The sequence below is a fragment of the Odontesthes bonariensis genome, chromosome 9 (genome assembly GCF_027942865.1).
Source record: "Odontesthes bonariensis isolate fOdoBon6 chromosome 9, fOdoBon6.hap1, whole genome shotgun sequence".
Taxonomy (NCBI): Eukaryota; Metazoa; Chordata; class Actinopteri; order Atheriniformes; family Atherinopsidae; genus Odontesthes; species Odontesthes bonariensis.
In genome coordinates this window covers 809910-832202 of record NC_134514.1, presented here as the reverse complement: position 1 = coordinate 832202, position 22293 = coordinate 809910, and the positions used below count along the sequence as shown (strand labels likewise).

General features: G+C 48.0%; 1 protein-coding gene across 2 annotated transcripts; it reads right to left on the bottom strand.

The window, feature by feature from the left end:
- Nucleotides 1-3167: 3167 nt before the first annotated feature.
- rffl (ring finger and FYVE-like domain containing E3 ubiquitin protein ligase) lies at nucleotides 3168-19533 on the bottom strand. 2 transcript variants are annotated; one of them, XM_075472707.1, is made up of 8 exons: nucleotides 19241-19533; nucleotides 15911-16091; nucleotides 15633-15830; nucleotides 13601-13867; nucleotides 11720-11924; nucleotides 9412-9435; nucleotides 9123-9333; nucleotides 3168-5446 (listed from the first exon to the last, which is right to left on the bottom strand). In XM_075472707.1, exons 2-7 carry the CDS (start codon nucleotides 16088-16090, stop codon nucleotides 9149-9151), a joined length of 1059 nt encoding a protein of 352 aa, XP_075328822.1. In that variant the 5' UTR covers nucleotide 16091; nucleotides 19241-19533; the 3' UTR covers nucleotides 3168-5446; nucleotides 9123-9148. The 2 variants fall into 2 exon arrangements, with proteins under 2 accessions (XP_075328822.1, XP_075328821.1); XM_075472706.1 differs by having other exon boundaries at nucleotides 9133-9333; nucleotides 19241-19531.
- Between the last annotated feature and the right edge of the window lie 2760 nt (nucleotides 19534-22293).

The window sequence follows — 22293 nt, the reverse complement described above, 5'->3', positions numbered from 1 at the left end:
CCGTACACCTGTAACCCCGTACACATGTAACCTCGTACATCTGTAACCCTGTACATCTGTAACCCCGTACATCTGTAACCCTGTACACCTGTAACCCCGTACACATGTAACCCCGTACACCTGTAACCCCGTACACCTGTAACCCCGTACACATGTAACCCCGTACACATGTAACCCCGTACATCTGTAACCCGTACATCTGTAACCCCGTACACCTGTAACCCCGTACATCTGTAACCCGTACATCTGTAACCCCGTACACCTGTAACCCCGTACATATGTACCCCCGTACACATGTAACCTCGTACACCTGTAACCTCGTACACCTGTAACCCGTACATCTGTAACCCCGTACACCTGTAACCCCGTACACATGTACCCCCGTACACATGTAACCTCGTACACCTGTAACCTCGTACACCTGTAACCCCGTACACCTGTAACCCCGTACACCTGTAACCCCGTACACCTGTAACCCCGTACACATGTAACCCCGTACACATGTAACCTCGTACACCTGTAACCTCGTACACCTGTAACCCCGTACACATGTAACCCCGTACACCTGTAACCCCGTACATATGTAACCTCGTACACCTGTAACCTCGTACATCTGTAACCCCGTACACCTGTAACCCCGTACACATGTACCCCCGTACACATGTAACCTCGTACACCTGTAACCCCGTACACCTGTAACCCCGTACACATGTAACCCCGTACACATGTACCCCCGTACACATGTAACCTCGTACACCTGTAACCTCGTACACCTGTAACCCCGTACACATGTAACCCCGTACACCTGTAACCCCGTACATATGTAACCTCGTACACCTGTAACCTCGTACACATGTAACCCCGTACATCTGTAACCCCGTACACCTGTAACCCCGTACATTTGTAACCCTGTACATCTGTAACCCCGTGCACATGTACCCCCGTACACCTGTAACCCCGTACACATGTAACCTCGTACACCTGTAACCCTGTACACCTGTACCCCCGTACACCTGTACCCCCGTACACCTGTAACCTCGTACACATGTAACCCCGTACACCTGTAACCCCGTACACCTGTACCCCCGTACACATGTAACCTTATACCGCTGTAACCCCGTACACCTGTACCCTCTTACACCTGTAACCCTGTACACCTGTACCCCCGTACACCTGTACCCCCGTACACCTGTAACCTCGTACACATGTAACCCCGTACACCTGTAACCCCGTACACCTGTACCCTCGTACACATGTAACCTTATACCGCTGTAACCCGTACACCTGTACCCACGTACACCTGTACCCTCGTACACATGTAACCCCGTACACATGTAACCTCGTACACATGTACCTCCGTACACCTGTAACCCCGTACACCTGTAACCCCGTACACCTGTAACCTCGTACACCTGTAACCCCGTACATCTGTACCCCCGTACACCTGTACCCCCGTACACATGTAACCCCGTACACATGTAACCTCGTACACATGTAACCCCGTACACCTGTAACCCCGTACACATGTAACCTCGTACACATGTACCCCCGTACACCTGTAACCTCGTACACCTGTAACCCCGTACACCTGTAACCCCGTACACCTGTAACCTCGTACACCTGTAACCCCGTACACATGTAACCTCGTGCACATGTACCCCCGTACACCTGTAACCCCGTGCACCTGTAACCCCGTGCACATGTACCCCCGTGCACCTGTAACCCCGTACACATGTAACCTCGTACACATGTAACCTCGTACACCTGTAACCCCGTACACATGTAACCCCGTACACATGTAACCTCGTACACATGTACCCCCGTACACCTGTAACCCCGTACACATGTAACCCCGTACACATGTAACCTCGTACACATGTACCCCCGTACACCTGTAACCCCGTGCACCTGTAACCCCGTGCACATGTACCCCCGTGCACCTGTAACCCCGTACACCTGTAACCTCGTACACCTGTAACCCCGTGCACATGTACCCCCGTACATCTGTAACCCCGTACATCTGTAACCCCGTACACCTGTAACCCCGTACACATGTAACCCCGTACACCTGTAACCTCGTACATCTGTAACCCCGTACACCTGTAACCCCGTACACATGTAACCCCGTACACCTGTAACCCCGTACACATGTACCCCCGTGCACCTGTAACCCCGTGCACCTGTAACCCCGTACACCTGTAACCCCGTGCACATGTACCCCCGTACACATGTAACCCCGTACACCTGTAACCCCGTACACATGTACCCCCGTGCACATGTACCCCCGTACACCTGTAACCCCGTACACATGTAACCCCGTACACCTGTAACCCCGTACACCTGTAACCCCGTGCACATGTACCCCCGTGCACCTGTAACCCCGTACACCTGTAACCTCGTACACCTGTAACCCCGTGCACATGTACCCCCGTACATCTGTAACCCCGTACATCTGTAACCCCGTACACCTGTAACCCCGTACACCTGTAACCTCGTACACCTGTAACCCCGTACACATGTAACCCCGTACACCTGTAACCTCGTACATCTGTAACCACGTACATCTGTACCCCCGTACACCTGTACCCTCGTACATCTGTACCCCCGTACACATGTACCCTCGTACATCTGTAACCACGTACATCTGTACCCCCGTACACATGTACCCCCATACATCTGTAACCACGTACATCTGTACAGCCTAAAGCAAACAGCAGCTGCTGCCATCAGCATTGAACCTCGGATTGACTCCCTGAGGAACGTGTTTGGGTGAAGCTGAATTTGCCAGATGCTCCATCTTACCTCCACCAGGTACCCGCCTCCCTCCTCGGGTCAGCACCGCTTGACCTGCCGCCCCAGCTCTCCTCGTGGAAATCTCAGAGTTCATGGCCTCCGATGTTCCTTTTCCCCTCAGCGAGTGAAACCCAGCTCCTCTAACAGCTGTTAAACTCATCGACCTCCGCTGGACCACCGAATCAAAGCCGGAGACTTCTGGCTCCTTCTGGACCTCCAAGTTCTGCTCAGGAACCTGGTCTGGTTCTGCCCCACAAACAGGGCAGGCTCAGTCCAAACTGTTAAACTCTTAAACGTTTCAGTCCTCAGCTCCAGATGCACCTGAGGTGGCACTGATCCAGGTGAGAGTAAAGCACAGAAACCGGGTCACGGAGCTGATTCCACATCAGTTTTATTACAAAGTTCAATCAAACATCTACAACATCATTTTCAAAAATATCTGATTTCAGGAAAGTTTGAAAAAGATAAAAACATCTGAAACAGTTTCCGAGGGGGGGTCAAAGGTCATTAAAACAAAAAACCTACAGGACCTCTTCACCTTTTTGTTCCACTGATATGTCGGCGGTCTGCGGGTCGAGCTTCCCGTTCTCCGATTGGTCCGAACGAACCTTACAGACCGTTTTTAAACTGAGCGGAGAAATCAAAAGAACCGTTTCAAGCTCCCGAAGCTCCGCTGATCCCAAAGATTCCCAACGAAAAGATCAACTTCAAAATCACAAAATCTCAAACTTTAAAATGTTTTATCAACAGTTTTTAGTGCAAACAGTTACAAGAAGACTCACCCAACACATCAAACACACAAACACACATCAAACGCACATCAAACGCACATCAAACGCACATCAAAAAGCCTGCTGGTAGATTAAACCCTCCCTCCGTCTCTCTGCTGCCCCCTGCTGGCTGCAGAGTTTGGTCAAAGTTTTCCTTTCAGCTCCATTTTTGTTCTGTGCGGAAGAGTATTAGTATACATGTCGACTTTATTCTCGACAGGCAAAATATTATTTTTTCTTATACCTGGCCCTAATACTCTTCCGTAGTTCTGAGGTCACAAACTACAAAATTTAAACAATCATCACTTTATTTCCCAGTAGATAAATTAAATCTGAGCACGTCCGTGATTCGTGAAGACTTTCAAAACACCCTGAATTTATTCCGCTTTTTCTTCAGAAAGTCGACAGTTTGACTTCAGTTGTGAGACGTGGACGACCAATGAAAAACGAGGATCCGACGGCGTTCATCTTTCTGAGGCACCGACCAGGTGCAGAAGCTTTGGGCGGGGCAAACACAACAGGTCCAGAACCAGAACCAGAACCAGAACCAGAACCAGGTCTGGTTCTCTCAGAAAGCGTGCAGAGGGAAGAGAAGGCACTTTGGGGGAACAAAGAGGCATCAGAGGCTCGTTCTGCCGCCGCCGCCTCCACCTGAGAGTGATGACGGGCAGCATGGGAGGAGCTTAAGACATTTCCAGCAGTGTGGGAGGAGCTTAAGACATTTCCAGCAGAGTGGGAGGAGCTTAAGACATTTCCAGCAGAGTGGGAGGAGCTTAAGACATTTCCACCTCACGAACGGGGACGATCAGAGTTCATCGAGTCGTTACTCGAGTTAAAAGAAGTAAAGAAAACACGATTAGACCATTTCCCCTTCAGACCAGATAAACACGGTTCTGCTGAGGTCTGGGTCCAGAACCAGAACCAGAACGTGGGCTCAGACCGGCTGCTGGACCGATGCAGCTCTATGTCAGAGGAGCCGGTCCTGATGGGACCGGGAACCTGTTGGGAGTGCTGCAGTGAGACGTTCTGGTTCTGTTCTGGTTCTGTTTCTGTTCTGGTTCTGTTCCTGTTTCTGTTCTGTTTCTGTTCTGGTTCTGTTCTGGTTCTGGTTCTGGTTCTGGTTCTGGTTCTGTTTCTGTTTCTGTTCTGGTTCTGTTCTGGTTCTGTTCCTGTTTCTGTTCTGGTTCTGTTCTGGTTCTGTTCGTTTCGGTTTGGTTCCGTGTCTGTTCTGGTTCTGTTTCTGTTCTGGTTCTGGTTCTGTTCCAGTTTCGTGTCTGTTCTGGTTCTGGTTCTGTTTCTGTTCTGTTTCTGTTCTGGTTCTGTTCTGGTTCTGTTCTGGTTCTGGTTCTGTTTCTGTTTCTGTTTCTGTTCTAGTTCTGGTTCTGTTCCGGTTTGGTTCCGTGTCTGTTCTGTTCTGGTTCTGTTTCTGTTTCTGGTTCTGTTTCTGGTTCTGTTCCAGTTCCGTGTCTGTTCTGGTTCTGGTTCTGTTTCTGTTTCTGTTCTGCTTCTGGTTCTGTGGGCCCACTTCTGCAGGCTGTAAACAAACCCAGCTGAGCGGAGGGTTAAAGGCAACGCGGTGAGACGCGGGACTCTGAACGCCCCAGGAACCACCCAGGACCGGTTTGGGGGGTTCTGGGACCGGTTTGGGGGGGAACTGGGACCGGTTTGGGGGTTCTGGGACCGGTTGGGGGGTTCTGGCGAGGCGCCGGTCCACGTCTGGAGTCTCTACATTCAGGACTTTGAGCTCGACTCAAAAAGTTTTATTCAAAAGTAGAAAAACAGAAGATAAAAAGGTTCCCTTCAGAGGTTGGTTTGGACTCGTTGCCGTGGAGACAGTGGGTCCAGAGGTTGGTTTGGACTCGTTGCCGTGGAGACGGTGGGTCCTGCAGAGGAAGAACACAGCGTGAGCAGCTGCCGATCTCTGGGACGGTTGTGGTTTACCTGGGCTCGGTTTACCTGGGCTCACCTGGGTTCTGGTTTACCTGGGCTCTGGTTTACATGGGCTCTGGTTTACCTGGGTTCTGGTTTACCTGGGCTCTGGTTTACCTGGGCTCTGCTTTACCTGGGCTCTGCTTTACCTGGGCTCTGGTTTACCTGGGCTCGGGTTTACCTGGGCTCTGCTTTACCTGGGCTCTGCTTTACCTGGGCTCGGGTTTACCTGGGCTCTGGTTTACCTGGGCTCTGGTTTACCTGGGTTCTGGTTTACCTGGGCTCTGGTTTACATGGGCTCTGGTTTACATGGGCTCTGGTTTACCTGGGTTCTGGTTTACCTGGGCTCTGGTTTACCTGGGTTCTGGTTTACCTGGGCTCTGCTTTACCTGGGTTCTGGTTTACCTGGGCTCTGCTTTACCTGGGCTCTGGTTTACCTGGGCTCGGGTTTACCTGGGCTCTGGTTTACCTGGGCTCGGGTTTACCTGGGCTCGGGTTTACCTGGGCTCGGGTTTACCTGGGCTCTGGTTTACCTGGGTTCTGGTTTACCTGGGCTCTGGTTTACCTGGGCTCGGGTTTACCTGGGCTCGGGTTTACCTGGGCTCTGGTTTACCTGGGCTCTGGTTTACCTGGGTTCTGGTTTACCTGGGTTCTGGTTTACCTGGGCTCTGGTTTACCTGGGCTCTGGTTTACCTGGGTTCTGGTTTACCTGGGCTCGGGTTTACCTGGGCTCGGGTTTACCTGGGTTCTGGTTTACCTGGGTTCTGGTTTACCTGGGCTCTGCTTTACCTGGGCTCTGCTTTACCTGGGTTCTGGTTTACCTGGGCTCTGGTTTACCTGGGTTCTGGTTTACCTGGGCTCTGGTTTACCTGGGTTCTGGTTTACCTGGGCTCTGCTTTACCTGGGCTCTGCTTTACCTGGGTTCTGGTTTACCTGGGCTCTGGTTTACCTGGGCTCGGGTTTACCTGGGCTCTGCTTTACCTGGGCTCTGGTTTACCTGGGCTCTGGTTTACCTGGGCTCTGGTTTACCTGGGTTCTGGTTTACCTGGGCTCTGGTTTACCTGGGCTCTGGTTTACCAGGGTTCTGGTTTACCTGGGTTCTGCTTTACCTGGGTTCTGCTTTACCTGTGCTCTGGTTTACCTGGGTTCTGCTTTACCTGGGTTCTGCTTTACCTGGGTTCTGCTTTACCTGGGTTCTGCTTTACCTGGGCTCTGGTTTACCTGGGTTCTGGTTTACCTGGGTTCTGCTTTACCTGGGCTCTGCTTTACCTGGGCTCTGCTTTACCTGGGCTCTGCTTTACCTGGGCTCTGGTTTACCTGGGTTCTGGTTTACCTGGGCTCGGGTTTACCTGGGCTCTGCTTTACCTGGGCTCGGGTTTACCCGGGCTCGGGTTTACCTGGGCTCTGGTTTACCTGGGTTCTGGTTTACCTGGGTTCTGGATTACCTGGGTTCTGGTTTACCAGGGCTCTGGTTTACCTGGGCTCTGGTTTACCTGGGTTCTGGATTACCTGGGTTCTGGTTTACCCGGGTTCTGGTTTACCAGGGTTCTGGTTTACCCGGGCTCGGGTTTACCTGGGCTCGGGTTTACCTGGGTTCTGGTTTACCAGGGTTCTGGTTTACCTGGGTTCTGGTTTACCAGGGTTCTGGTTTACCTGGGTTCTGGTTTACCTGGGTTCTGGTTTACCTGGGCTCTGGTTTACCTGGGCTCTGGTTTACCAGGGTTCTGGTTTACCTGGGCTCTGGTTTACCAGGGTTCTGGTTTACCAGGGTTCTGGTTTACCTGGGCTCGGGTTTACCTGGGTTCTGGTTTACCTGGGTTCTGGTTTACCTGGGCTCTGGTTTACCTGGGTTCTGCTTTACCTGGGCTCTGGTTTACCTGGGCTCTGGTTTACCTGGGCTCTGGTTTACCTGGGCTCGGGTTTACCTGGGCTCGGGTTTACCTGGGTTCTGGTTTACCTGGGTTCTGGTTTACCTGGGCTCTGGTTTACCTGGGTTCTGCTTTACCTGGGTTCTGCTTTACCTGGGCTCTGGTTTACCTGGGTTCTGGTTTACCTGGGCTCTGGTTTACCTGGGTTCTGCTTTACCTGGGTTCTGCTTTACCTGGGCTCTGGTTTACCTGGGCTCTGGTTTACCTGGGTTCTGGTTTACCTGGGCTCTGCTTTACCTGGGCTCTGCTTTACCTGGGCTCTGGTTTACCTGGGCTCTGCTTTACCTGGGCTCTGGTTTACCTGGGCTCTGGTTTACCTGGGCTCTGCTTTACCTGGGCTCGGGTTTACCTGGGCTCTGCTTTACCTGGGCTCGGGTTTACCTGGGCTCTGCTTTACCTGGGCTCTGCTTTACCTGGGCTCTGCTTTACCTGGGTTCTGCTTTACCTGGGCTCTGGTTTACCTGGGCTCTGGTTTACCAGGGTTCTGCTTTACCTGGGTTCTGCTTTACCTGGGTTCTGCTTTACCTGGGTTCTGCTTTACCTGTGCTCTGGTTTACCTGGGTTCTGCTTTACCTGGGTTCTGCTTTACCTGGGCTCTGGTTTACCAGGGTTCTGGTTTACCTGGGTTCTGCTTTACCCGGGTTCTGCTTTACCTGGGTTCTGCTTTACCTGGGCTCTGGTTTACCAGGGTTCTGGTTTACCTGGGTTCTGGTTTACCTGGGCTCTGCTTTACCTGGGCTCTGGTTTACCTGGGTTCTGGTTTACCTGGGCTCGGGTTTACCTGGGCTCTGCTTTACCTGGGCTCTGGTTTACCTGGGCTCGGGAGCCTCGGGTTTACCTGGGCTCTGGTTTACCTGGGCTCGGGTTTACCCGGGCTCGGGTTTACCCGGGCTCTGGTTTACCTGGGTTCTGGTTTACCTGGGTTCTGGATTACCTGGGTTCTGGTTTACCAGGGCTCTGGTTTACCTGGGCTCTGGTTTACCTGGGTTCTGGTTTACCTGGGTTCTGGATTACCTGGGTTCTGGTTTACCAGGGTTCTGGTTTACCCGGGCTCTGGTTTACCTGGGCTCTGGTTTACCTGGGCTCGGGTTTACCCGGGTTCTGGTTTACCTGGGTTCTGGTTTACCTGGGTTCTGGATTACCTGGGTTCTGGTTTACCTGGGTTCTAGTTTACCAGGGTTCTGGTTTACCTGGGCTCTGGTTTACCTGGGTTCTGGTTTACCTGGGCTCTGGTTTACCTGGGTTCTGGTTTACCTGGGTTCTGGTTTACCTGGGTTCTGGTTTACCTGGGCTCTGGTGTACCTGGGCTCTGGTTTACCTGGGCTCTGGTTTACCTGGGCTCTGGTTTACCTGGGCTCTGCTTTACCTGGGCTCTGGTTTACCTGGGCTCTGCTTTACCTGGGCTCTGGTTTACCAGGGTTCTGGTTTACCTGGGCTCTGGTTTACCTGGGCTCTGCTTTACCTGGGTTCTGGTTTACCTGGGTTCTGGTTTACCTGGGCTCTGGTTTACCTGGGCTCTGGTTTACCTGGGTTCTGGTTTACCTGGGCTCTGGTTTACCTGGGCTCTGGTTTACCTGGGTTCTGGTTTACCTGGGCTCTGGTTTACCTGGGTTCTGGTTTACCTGGGCTCTGCTTTACCTGGGCTCTGCTTTACCTGGGTTCGGGTTTACCAGGGTTCTGGTTTACCTGGGTTCTGGTTTACCTGGGCTCACCTGGTTTCTGGGGACCTCAGGACCGGAACACGTGCACGGCTCTGATGACGTACTGGCGGCATATGGGACACTCGCTCATCCTCTTGCCGCACTTGGTGCAGGTGACCATGTGACCGCACTCCAATAGGACGCAGTCGATGGGGCAGTCCATGCAGATCTTACACAGGTTCTCCTCCGGGCCGCCGCCGCCGCCGCCGTGGTCTGCAGGAGGACCAGAACATGAGCGGTGAGACGCCGTCAGGACTGACTTACTGGAAGGTTCGGAGGAAACGGACTCACCTGCAGCGTTCACGGCGTTCGCGGCTGAAACAGAAACGACCGAAAGGTTACTTCCTGTCTGATGATGTCATCAGAAAACACGTTAAGGCATAAGTGTTGGGACACTTCCTGTTTCTGCCTCCTGAGACTTCCCACTAAAGGATGATGAAGCTCTTCAGACGTCATAAAAGGTGACATTTTATACTCTTTAAGGCTGATATATGCTCCCAGGAACAGGAAGAAGGAGTTTTATACCTCAGACGCCCTGATATATGCTCCCAGGAACAGGAAGAAGGAGTTTTACACCTCAGACGCCCTGATATATGCTCCCAGGAACAGGAAGAAGGAGTTTTACACCTCAGACGCCCTGATATATGCTCCCAGGAACAGGAAGAAGGAGTTTTACACCTCAGACGCCCTGATATATGCTCCCAGGAACAGGAAGAAGGAGTTTTACACCTCAGACGCCCTGATATATGCTCCCAGGAACAGGAAGAAGGAGTTTTACACCTCAGACGCCCTGATATATGCTCCCAGGAACAGGAAGAAGGAGTTTTACACCTCAGACGCCCTGATATCTGCTCCCAGGAACAGGAAGAAGGAGTTTTACACCTCAGACGCCCTGATATATGCTCCCAGGAACAGGAAGAAGGAGTTTTACACTTCAGACGCCCTGATATACGCTCCCAGGAACAGGAAGAAGGAGTTTTACACCTCAGACGCTCTGATATCTGCTCCCAGGAACAGGAAGAAGGGATTTTACACCTCAGACGCCCTGATATATGCTCCCAGGAACAGGAAGAAGGAGTTTTACACCTCAGACGCCCTGATATATGCTCCCAGGAACAGGAAGAAGGAGTTTTACACCTCAGACGCCCTGATATATGCTCCCAGGAACAGGAAGAAGGAGTTTTACACCTCAGACGCCCTGATATATGCTCCCAGGAACAGGAAGAAGGAGTTTTACACCTCAGACGCCCTGATATATGCTCCCAGGAACAGGAAGAAGGAGTTTTACACCTCAGACGCCCTGATATACGCTCCCAGGAACAGGAAGAAGGCGTTTTACACCTCAGACGCCCTGATATATGCTCCCAGGAACAGGAAGAAGGAGTTTATACACCTCAGACGCCCTGATATACGCTCCCAGGAACAGGAAGAAGGAGTTTTACACCTCAGACGCCCTGATATATGCTCCCAGGAACAGGAAGGAGTTTTACACCTCAGACGCCCTGATATATGCTCCCAGGAACAGGAAGAAGGAGTTTTACACCTCAGACGCCCTGATATATGCTCCCAGGAACAGGAAGAAGGAGTTTTACACCTCAGACGCCCTGATATATGCTCCCAGGAACAGGAAGAAGGAGTTTTACACCTCAGACGCCCTGATATATGCTCCCAGGAACAGGAAGAAGGAGTTTTACACCTCAGACGCCCTGATATATGCTCCCAGGAACAGGAAGAAGAAGTTTTACACCTCAGACGCCCCGATATACGCTCCCAGGAACAGGAAGAAGGAGTTTTACACCTCAGACGCCCTGATATCTGCTCCCAGGAACAGGAAGAAGGAGTTTTACACCTCAGACGCCCTGATATACGCTCCCAGGAACAGGAAGAAGGAGTTTATACACCTCAGACGCCCTGATATACGCTCCCAGGAACAGGAAGAAGGAGTTTTACACCTCAGACGCCCTGATATATGCTCCCAGGAACAGGAAGGAGTTTTACACCTCAGACGCCCTGATGTATGCTCCCAGGAACAGGAAGAAGGAGTTATACACCTCAGACGCCCTGATATATGCTCCCAGGAACAGGAAGAAGGAGTTTTACACCTCAGACGCCCTGATATATGCTCCCAGGAACAGGAAGAAGGAGTTTTACACCTCAGACGCCCCGATATATGCTCCCAGGAACAGGAAGAAGGAGTTTTACACCTCAGACGCCCTGATATATGCTCCCAGGAACAGGAAGAAGGAGTTTTACACCTCAGACGCCCTGATATATGCTCCCAGGAACAGGAAGAAGGAGTTTTACACCTCAGACGCCCTGATATATGCTCCCAGGAACAGGAAGAAGGAGTTTTACACAATATGAAGGATTTAAAGGAAACTAAGCAGCTCCGGCTGCAGCTACTGAGTTCACAGACTCTGAGCTCTGATGTTTCTGCACCACGTCTCTAAAATCTGTCATGAACTCTGTGAGGAATGTTTGTTTGTTCTGGTGGTTTCCTGTAAACATGATGGCTGTAGATTGTTGTTCAGGAGGTTCAGAAACAACAATGCAAAGTTTAAACTTCAAAGTAAGAGAATATTCCTCTGAACGGACTCACCCAGCAGGTTCTGCTGGTCCTGGTACAGCCGCCTCACCCTCTCCATCAGTTCCCACTTCTCACAGCAGCCTTTGTAGTCAACAAAGTTCCTGGCGAGGATTTCCTTCAGCTGCCGCACGCTGAGCGCCTCGATGTCCTCCAGGCAGCTCAGGTCGGACAGCGAGGCCCTGCGCCCGGACACCGGGGCCTCCTCGGGGTCCCAGGCCTGAACCGGGGGGACGAAAACACAGGGCTCAGTCATCAGAACCAGAACCAGACCCAGTAAAACCCAGTAAAAGGTTCCCTGAACAGATTCTTCATCAGCAGAAACATTAACAGCAGGATGAAGAAAACGGATCCAAATTTTACTCCACAGAACTAAAAAGCAGCTCATTTCCCTGAAATGGCCCTAAAAGATACAGTAACCAGTTAACCAGGTAACCAGCAATCATTAAAACGGGTAACCAGGTAACCAGCAATCATTAAACAGGTAACCAGTTAACCAGCAATCATTAAACAGGTAACAAGTTAACCAGTTAACCAGCAATCATTAAACAGGTAACCAGTTAACCAGCAATCATTAAACAGGTAACCAGTTAACCAGTTAACCAGCAATCATTAAACAGGTAACCAGTTAACCAGCAATCATTAAAACGGGTAACCAGTTAACCAGCAATCATTAAACAGGTAACAAGTTAACCAGGTAACCAGCAATCATTAAAACGGGTAACCAGTTAACCAGCAATCATTAAACAGGTAACTAGTTAACCGGGTAACAAGCAATCATTAAACAGGTAACCAGTTAACCGGGTAACAAGCAACCATTAAACAGGTAACCAGTTAACCGGGTAACAAGCAATCATTAAACAGGTAACAAGTTAACCAGTTAACCAGCAATCATTAAACAGGTAACCAGTTAACCAGGTAACCAGCAACCATTAAACAAGTAACCAGTTAACCGGGTAACAAGCAATCATTAAAATGGGTAACCAGTTAACCAGCAATCATTAAACAGGTAACCAGTTAACCAGGTAACCAGCAATCATTAAACAGGTAACCAGTTAACCGGGTAACAAGCAATCATTAAAATGGGTAACCAGTTAACCAGCAATCATTAAACAGGTAACCAGTTAACCAGGTAACCAGCAACCATTAAACAGGTAACCAGTTAACCGGGTAACAAGCAATCATTAAACAGGTAACCAGTTAACCGGGTAACAAGCAATCATTAAAATGGGTAACCAGTTAACCAGCAATCATTAAACAGGTAACCAGTTAACCAGGTAACCAGCAATCATTAAACAGGTAACCAGTTAACCGGGTAACAAGCAATCATTAAAATGGGTAACCAGTTAACCAGCAATCATTAAACAGGTAACCAGTTAACCAGGTAACCAGCAACCATTAAACAGGTAACCAGTTAACCGGGTAACAAGCAATCATTAAACAGGTAACCAGTTAACCGGGTAACAAGCAATCATTAAACAGGTAACCAGTTAACCAGTAATAATTAAAAGGGTAACTAGTTAATCATTAAACAGGTAACCAGTTAATAAGCAATAATCAACCAGTTAACCAGCAATCATTAAACAGGTAACCGGTTAACCGGTAATCATTAACCAATTAATCATTAAACAGGTAACCGGTTAACCAGTTAACAGGTAATCATTAACCAATTAATTATTAAACAGGTAACCAGTTAACCGTCTGATGCTCCTTATTTCAGACAGTTTGATTTCTATGACCAAGTTGTTCAAATGTCAGGAAGAAACTTCCAGAATAAAGAATCTGAGACGAGTCGACCTGGTTAAATGTGTCCCGGGTAAACCAGGTAAACCAGGTAACCGGTTCCGGTTTGTCTCATACAGAAAGCAGAACCTGCTAAACTGAGGAAAACAGCACCTGGTCTGTTATCTGGTCTTCATCCTGCAGGTCGGGCTCAGCGGGCGGCGTCTCTGAGGCAGGGGGCGGGGCTTCAGGCTCCTCAGCGGGGAGGTCAGGGATGGACGTCTGAGTGGGCGTCGGGGGGTCAGAGGTGGAGATGTGAGGCGTCTCGTCGGGGTCAGGGGGGTCAGATGCCACCGAGGGGGGGGCAGTGATCGGGGTGTCGGGGGCAGAGCCGCCGGAGGGGGAAGGCTGCTGACCCAGGACCAGTTCCACCAGCTCCTCCTGGGGGACAGGAAGTTTAACTGGGGGGTTCAGGTGTTTAATGATCTGAAACTGAAACTGATTCTACTTCCTGTCAGTCTGAACTCAACATGTTTCCTGTTCAGCTTCATTTCATCTGTTAACAAACATCATTTCTGCATCTCAGACCTGCAACACGTCCCATAAAAGGTGACCTCTGGACCAGGCTAGCATCAGGCTAGCATCAGGCTAACATCAGGCTAACACCAGGCCAACATCAGACTAACATCAGGCTAGCATCAGGCTAGCATCAGGCTAACATCAGGCTAACACCAGGCCAACATAAGACTAACATCAGGCTAACATCAGGCTAACATCAGGCTAACATCAGGCCAACCTCAGGCTAACATCAGGCTAACATCAGGCCAACATCAGGCTAACATCAGGCTAACATCAGGCTAACATCAGGCTAACATCAGGCTAGCATCAGGCTAACATCAGGCTAACATCAGGCTAACATCAGGCTAACTAATCCATCCCAGACGCCTCCGAGCCCAGAGAAGTGGACGCCGCCTCTGGACCAGGCTAACATCAGGCTAACATCAGGCTAACACCAGGCTTACACCAGGCTAACATTAGGCTAACATCAGGCTAACATCAGGCTAACATCAGGCTAACATCAGACTAACATCAGGCTAACATCAGCCTAACATCAGGCTAACATCAGGCTAACATCAGGCTAACACCAGGCTAACATCAGGCTAACATTAGGCTAACATCAGGCTAACATCAGGCTAATATCAGGCTAACATCAGGCTAACATCAGACTAATATCAGGCTAACATCAGACTAACATCAGCCTAACATTAGGCTAACACCAGGCTAACATCAGGCTAACATCAGACTAACATCAGCCTAACATTAGGCTAACACCAGGCTAACATCAGGCTAACATCAGGCTAACATTAGGCTAACATTAGGCTAACATCAGGCTAACACCAGGCTTACACCAGGCTAACATCAGGCTAACACCAGGCTAACACCAGGCTAACATCAGGCTAACTAACCCATCCCAGATGCCTCCGAGTCCAGAGAAGTGGGTGAAGATTAACTGATGAAATGAAGCTGATGAGCTTAAACTTTTTCTGATTCTCTGATTGTAGTTTTGGATGATTTTCTTTTTACAAATGTTTGATAAAAACTGATTCTTCCTCATTTTCCAGCGTCAGACACCTGAAACTCAGACTTCTGCTGCGTCTGAGGTGAGAACAATCAGCCAGAAAAACAATTAGCCGACGTCTCAGCGAACCGATGACACGTCACCTTAATAATAATTTTATAATAATAATAATTTATTTATATAGCACCTTTCATACACAAAATGTAGCTCAAAGTGCTTTACAAATAAGATCAATATACAAAGTAAATAAAGTAAAAACTACAAGAACAAAATAGACAATAGAACATGTTACTCGGGGGGGGGGGGGGTAGTGAGGAGGAAACGGATATAAATTAAAGATAAAGTAATAAAAATAGAAAAATGAATTTACCAATAAAATAGAGGAACAATAAATGTATAATAATATATAATTAGTAATAGTAATAATAATAATATAATTTATAAAACTAGTAGAAGGCGAGGGTGTATAGATGTGTTTTTAGCTGCTTTTTAAAGTTTGTAACATCTGTTGACTGGCGAATATACGCTGGTAGAGAGTTCCAGATTTTTGGTGCATAAAAACAGAAAGCAGCTTCACCTGTCTTTTTATATTTCATTTTCGGAATATTTAATAATATTAAATATCACCTTCTCTCTGCACAGGTGTGTGGGCACCTCGTGCAGGTGCAGGTAGTCCCGGAGCTCCTTCACCTTCAGCTTCATCAGCTCCGCCCTCACCAGCAGGTTTCCGTAGAAACGCTGGCAGGTGTGACAGAGTCGGGGGCGGAGCTCCCGCTGGGCGGAGCAGCGGCTGCAGAAGTTCTTCTGACAGTCCACGCACACGTGCTGCGGAGACAGAAACCGGTTCAGCTTTGTTCAGGAGAAGCTCGATGCTGCAGACTCACACCGAAGGACAGCAGACTCACCTTCTTGGCAGGCGTGTCGAACGCCCCCCCGCAGGCCTCACAGGTGAGCTCGGGTGGGGGGGGAGTCGGCTGGCTGCTGAAGGCCGAGTTGGTGTAGGACTGATGCCGTCTTTCACCTCCAGAGGACGGATCCACGTCAGAGGAGTCGACGCACAGCCAGTTACAGCAGGAGGCAAACATGCTGACAGAGATACAGGATCAGAGAGATCAGACCAGATCGAGATAAAAAGAGATAATACAACACATGACATGTCACACCGAGTCATTATCTACTGACCAGACACAGAGCAGCACTCAGTGGGGTCACATGGCCCTAAAGGATCGGATTATTGGCTAAATTACAGTCAGACTGAGTTGAGCAAGGGCACCATTGTCAAATCCTCTACAAACATAATTTGTTGAGCTTTGACAGTTTTAGCAATTTGTGTTTTCTCAAATTATTTTTTAAATGCTTAAATCACAATTTGGCTCCAGAACCACTCAGGGAATTTATAAAGAGACCAAACAGCAGCAGCTCCAACCACAACTGTACACTCCCTGAGTGCAGAACATCGTTTGGACAGTCGGTCTTTTCTTTCAAAAGCTGTAAACTCTGGAACTCACTGCCCACAGATATCAAGTGCATCAGTGAGTTTAAATTGTTCACCTTTAAACTTAAATGTTGGCTTAAAACAAACCAAAACTGTACTCACTTGTAAAAATGTGAGAGTGAATGAATGAGATGAAAGTTTGAACTGCACTGTTGTATTTATAGATTAATGTTCTTATGTAAATTAATGTCTATTTTAGGTTTATATTTTAGGTTTATTTTTAGGTTTATATTTTAGGTTTATTTTAATGTCTATTTTAATTTTGTGTCAGCATAGAAAAGCCTAACCAGGGACGGGAGTTGTAAATTAGCACTTGTTGCTGTACTCTATATGCATCACATCAGCTACAAGCTTGGATTTGTAGCTATGTCCGACTGTATTGTCCCTGTCAAATAAACTAATAAATGAAATGAAATGAAATTCTCCTTAGATATCTGGCGGTGAATGAATGGGATCAGAGGCACAAAGCGTGTCATACCCCGGTATGATAGGTGGCGCTGTACCCATTCCAGCTGTTGCTAATAGAGCCACTTCCTGTTGACCTCTTCACCACCAACAACAACAACAAACTCAGGCATTGGAGAAAGATGGAGAACGCAGAGCCAGATGAAGCTACGTCCCTCTACATTTGCTCTGTGATGAGCTGCTTGTTGCACAAACTCGATGCCCAACGGAGCATTCTCCATCGCGTTGTTTGTTTCTTTCTGACGCCGACAACAACAGGAATATCGTCTCCTTTGACTTCCGGGTCACGACCCCGGGAAAACATCTGGAGCATGCGCAGAACGCAAAGTCTGATTCACCACGTGCTTCAGCGTCTACAAGCAGGTTTAGAGTGACTTTCAACCCAGTTATCTCGGGGTCTGAATCCGATCCGATCCAGTTCTTAGTCAGATTAAGGTGTCTACATGCACTTAATAACTCAGGCTGATTGTAATTTAGCCAATAATCCGATCCTTTCAGGGCCATGTGACCCCACTGAGTAAGTGAGAAACTAAGCGAACCCCTGGAGTTTTTTTCTGAGCTTGGGGTGACCTTTAACCTTTAACATGCTAACTGAGGCCCGCAGAGTCTGAGATGTAGCTCTTGGGTTTCTGACCTTGGGGTGACCTTTAACCTTTAACATGCTAACTGAGGCCCGCAGAGTTTGAGATGTAGCTCAGGAAGGGTTCACTTAGTTTCTCACTCTTCTTCTTCTGTGTTTTGTTTCAGTTTTTCTTCCGTAAATAATGAGACGGTGTGACGTGTCCGTCTGAGGTTAAAGATGAGGTGGATCAGATGATTTTATTATGTTCTGATATGTGAACCTTAAGAACTCAGAGAGGGTGCACTTTCTTTTTCACATGACTGGAGATACAGATTTCTCTATTTCCATACGAGGGGAAATTACAAACCACAACAGTGTGTCAGACATTAACACATGCACCCACTGATCATGTTGTTGCCATGACAACCACTCGCATAGAGATTTTTCTTTATCCATATTTATTTATATTTTATTCATTTCAACTTCATAATGTGAAATATTATTTATACTAGTTATAAATTTATACTATTTATTTATGCAATATTGTTTATACTACTTTATACTAGTCACTTTATTTTTTGGTCACTTTACTTTGTAGTACTTGCTTTTTCTCTTTTTTTAAATTTCTTTTTTAATTTCTCTTTTATAAAATTTCTCTTTTTTTAAATTTCTCTTTTTTTAAATTCTCTTTTTTTAAATTTCTCTTTTTTTAATTTCTTCTTCATGTCTGTTGTTGCTGCTGTGGAAAGTGAATTTCCCCGTTGTGGGATGAATAAAGTATAATCTTACCTACATCTTGAGGTTTCCTCAATTTATTATTTCTTAATCATTTCATAGACTGAATTTATTCAATGCGTCTCTCAAATATTTATAACATTTATCTTTGACCTCTTTGGTTTCCTGCACACAATAAACCAACCTGAGTGGAAACAGGTTCCTGCGGCTGCCTCAAGCTTTTATAACTTAAGTAACTACTGACTTACAGACTTAAAACAAGTCCAGAAAACTTGATTTTACAAGAGATATGCGATTAACTTTTAACTTTGAGTACAATTAGAGTTCCACAGTGAAACCAAAAGTGTCAAATTTCTGTACCACAACTTGTGATTGAACAGAAACTACTTTGAACCAAACTGCTGTGCAAAATCTCTCGTATTTAAGTTTTCTTCAACAATTCTGACGTCAAACAAGTATTTGATTCAATCATATATAGTATTAAATATATAACTAAGATATTCTGGTTAATTCGGCGTTATGTTTCATATGGAAAAATACATTTTTCCCAAAAAAACAAAATACCTCAAACACAGGTTCAGCCATAACAAGTCAAGTTTAAATCTAATTAAAACTATCACTTTTCTTATTATCCCTTAGCCGAATGATTAAACATATTTCAGATCATAAGGGAATAATCTTTTTTTTTAGTTTTAGTTGGACTGAGTTGGTCAAGGAGCCCTAAAACCTTTAAATCCAACAATATGTGAATGGAGTCCGCTGTGTGGAGTCCGGAAAGTACCCTGCGCTGCTAGCAGGCTACATAGGCTAACATCAAGGCTAGTTGGTAAAGTTTAAAAACACCGAAGAAGAAGCAAACAATACAAACCGACAGAGAAGACAACCTCAGCAACAGTTAGACCGGCTTACAGTGACTTCTTTAACCGTTTAACCCCGAACCAACCGGCCCGATAAACCACTTAAATGAGCCCGTCTTACCTGTTAAGCTGCTAGCAGGCAGCTAACTCACCGACGAGCCAGTGCTAAGTTAAAGTTAACCAGCGTTAACCAGCGGTTTAACCCCGCAGCTGTCGGTTTATCGGCATGACGAGTTGGTTTGGAGGCGGAACCGGAGACATTGAGAGGAGAAGAAGAAGAAGGATCCGAGCAGAACCGAACCAGGAAGTTTCAACCAGCCAACACACACCCACAGAAAACACACACAGAAAGTACACAAACACACAGAAACACGGGCAGGAAACACAGTCCAGGTGATCCAGGTGATCCAGGTGATCCAGGCCACCTTTTCCCTCTGAGAACAAAGTGCAGCCTGATTATTCAGGTCCAACGGTTCAGAAACATCCAAAGATGGCCACCAGCAGCTTTATAATGAGGGTTATTTAAACAATAAAACGGATAAAGTTAAAGTTCTGGGTTCAAGTTTCCCAGGTCCGGATTCGGTTCTGATGGGAGGTTTCCTCCTGGTTCTGGTTCTGATGGAGGTTTCCTCCTGGTTCTGGTTCTGATGGAGGTTTCTTCCTGGTTCTGGTTCTGATGGAGGTTTCCTCCTGGTTCTGATTCTGGTTCTGATGGAGGTTTCTTCCTGGTTCTGATGGAGGTTTGTTCCTGGTTCTGGTTCTGGTTCTGATGGAGGTTTCCTCCTGGTTCTGGTTCTGATGAAGGTTTCCTCCTGGTTCTGGTTCTGGTTCTGATGGAGGTTTGTTCCTGGTTCTGATTCTGGTTCTGATGGAGGTTTCTTCCTGGTTCTGGTTCTGGTTCTGATGAAGGTTTCTTCCTGGTTCTGATGGAGGTTTGTTCCTGGTTCTGGTTCTGGTTCTGATGGAGGTTTCCTCCTGGTTCTGGTTCTGATGAAGGTTTCCTCCTGGTTCTGGTTCTGGTTCTGATGGAGGTTTCCTCCTGGTTCTGGTTCTGGTTCTGATGGAGGTTTGTTCCTGGTTCTGGTTCTGGTTCTGATGGAGGTTTCCTCCAGGTTCTGGTTCTGGTTCTGATGGAGGTTTCTTCCTGGTTCTGGTTCTGATGGAGGTTTCTTCCTGGTTCTGATGGAGGTTTCTTCCTGGTTCTGGTTCTGGTTCTGATGGAGGTTTGTTCCTGGTTCTGGTTCTGATGGAGGTTTCCTCCTGGTTCTGGTTCTGGTTCTGATGGAGGTTTGTTCCTGGTTCTGATTCTGGTTCTGATGGAGGTTTCTTCCTGGTTCTGGTTCTGGTTCTGATGAAGGTTTCTTCCTGGTTCTGATGGAGGTTTGTTCCTGGTTCTGGTTCTGATGGAGGTTTGTTCCTGGTTCTGGTTCTGGTTCTGATGGAGGTTTCCTCCTGGTTCTGGTTCTGATGGAGGTTTCTTCCTGGTTCTGGTTCTGGTTCTAATGGAGGTTTGTTCCTGGTTCTGGTTCTGATGGAGGTTTCCTCCTGGTTCTGGTTCTGGTTCTGATGGAGGTTTGTTCCTGGTTCTGATTCTGGTTCTGATGGAGGTTTCTTCCTGGTTCTGGTTCTGGTTCTGATGAAGGTTTCTTCCTGGTTCTGATGGAGGTTTGTTCCTGGTTCTGGTTCTGATGGAGGTTTGTTCCTGGTTCTGGTTCTGGTTCTGATGGAGGTTTCCTCCTGGTTCTGGTTCTGATGAAGGTTTCCTCCTGGTTCTGGTTCTGGTTCTGATGGAGGTTTCCTCCTGGTTCTGGTTCTGGTTCTGATGGAGGTTTGTTCCTGGTTCTGGTTCTGGTTCTGATGGAGGTTTCCTCCTGGTTCTGGTTCTGGTTCTGATGGAGGTTTCTTCCTGGTTCTGGTTCTGATGGAGGTTTCTTCCTGGTTCTGATAGAGGTTTCTTCCTGGTTCTGATTCTGGTTCTGATGGAGGTTTCTTCCTGGTTCTGGTTCTGGTTCTGATGGAGGTTTCCTCCTGGTTCTGGTTCTGATGGAGGTTTGTTCCTGGTTATGGTTCTGATGGAGGTTTCTTCCTGGTTCTGGTTCTGATGGAGGTTTCTTCCTGGTTCTGGTTCTGGTTCTGATGGAGGTTTCCTCCTGGTTCTGGTTCTGATGGAGGTTTGTTCCTGGTTCTGGTTCTGATGGAGGTTTCCTCCTGGTTCTGGTTCTGATGGAGGTTTCCCCCTGGTTCTGGTTCTGATGGAGGTTTCTTCCTGGTTCTGATGGAGGTTTGTTCCTGGTTATGGTTCTGATGGAGGTTTCTTCCTGGTTCTGGTTCTGATGGAGGTTTCTTCCTGGTTCTGGTTCTGGTTCTGATGGAGGTTTCCTCCTGGTTCTGGTTCTGATGGAGGTTTGTTCCTGGTTCTGGTTCTGATGGAGGTTTCCCCCTGGTTCTGGTTCTGATGGAGGTTTCTTCCTGGTTCTGATGGAGGTTTCTTCCTGGTTCTGATGGAGGTTTCTTCCTGGTTCTGGTTCTGATGGAGGTTTCTTCCTGGTTCTGATGGAGGTTTCTTCCTGGTTCTGGTTCTGATGGAGGTTTGTTCCTGGTTCTGGTTCTGGTTCTGATGGAGGTTTCCTCCTGGTTCTGGTTCTGATGGAGGTTTCTTCCTGGTTCTGATGGAGGTTTGTTCCTGGTTCTGGTTCTGATGGAGGTTTCTTCCTGGTTCTGATGGAGGTTTGTTCCTGGTTCTGGTTCTGGTTCTGATGGAGGTTTCCTCCTGGTTCTGGTTCTGGTTCTGATGGAGGTTTCTTCCTGGTTCTGGTTCTGATGGAGGTTTCTTCCTGGTTCTGATGGAGGTTTCTTCCTGGTTCTGGTTCTGATGGAGGTTTCTTCCTGGTTCTGATGGAGGTTTCTTCCTGGTTCTGGTTCTGGTTCTGATGGAGGTTTCCTCCTGGTTCTGGTTCTGATGGAGGTTTCCCCCTGGTTCTGGTTCTGATGGAGGTTTGTTCCTGGTTCTGGTTCTGGTTCTGATGGAGGTTTCTTCCTGGTTCTGGTTCTGATGGAGGTTTCTTCCTGGTTCTGGTTCTGATGGAGGTTTCTTCCTGGTTCTGATGGAGGTTTGTTCCTGGTTCTGGTTCTGGTTCTGATGGAGGTTTCCTCCTGGTTCTGGTTCTGATGGAG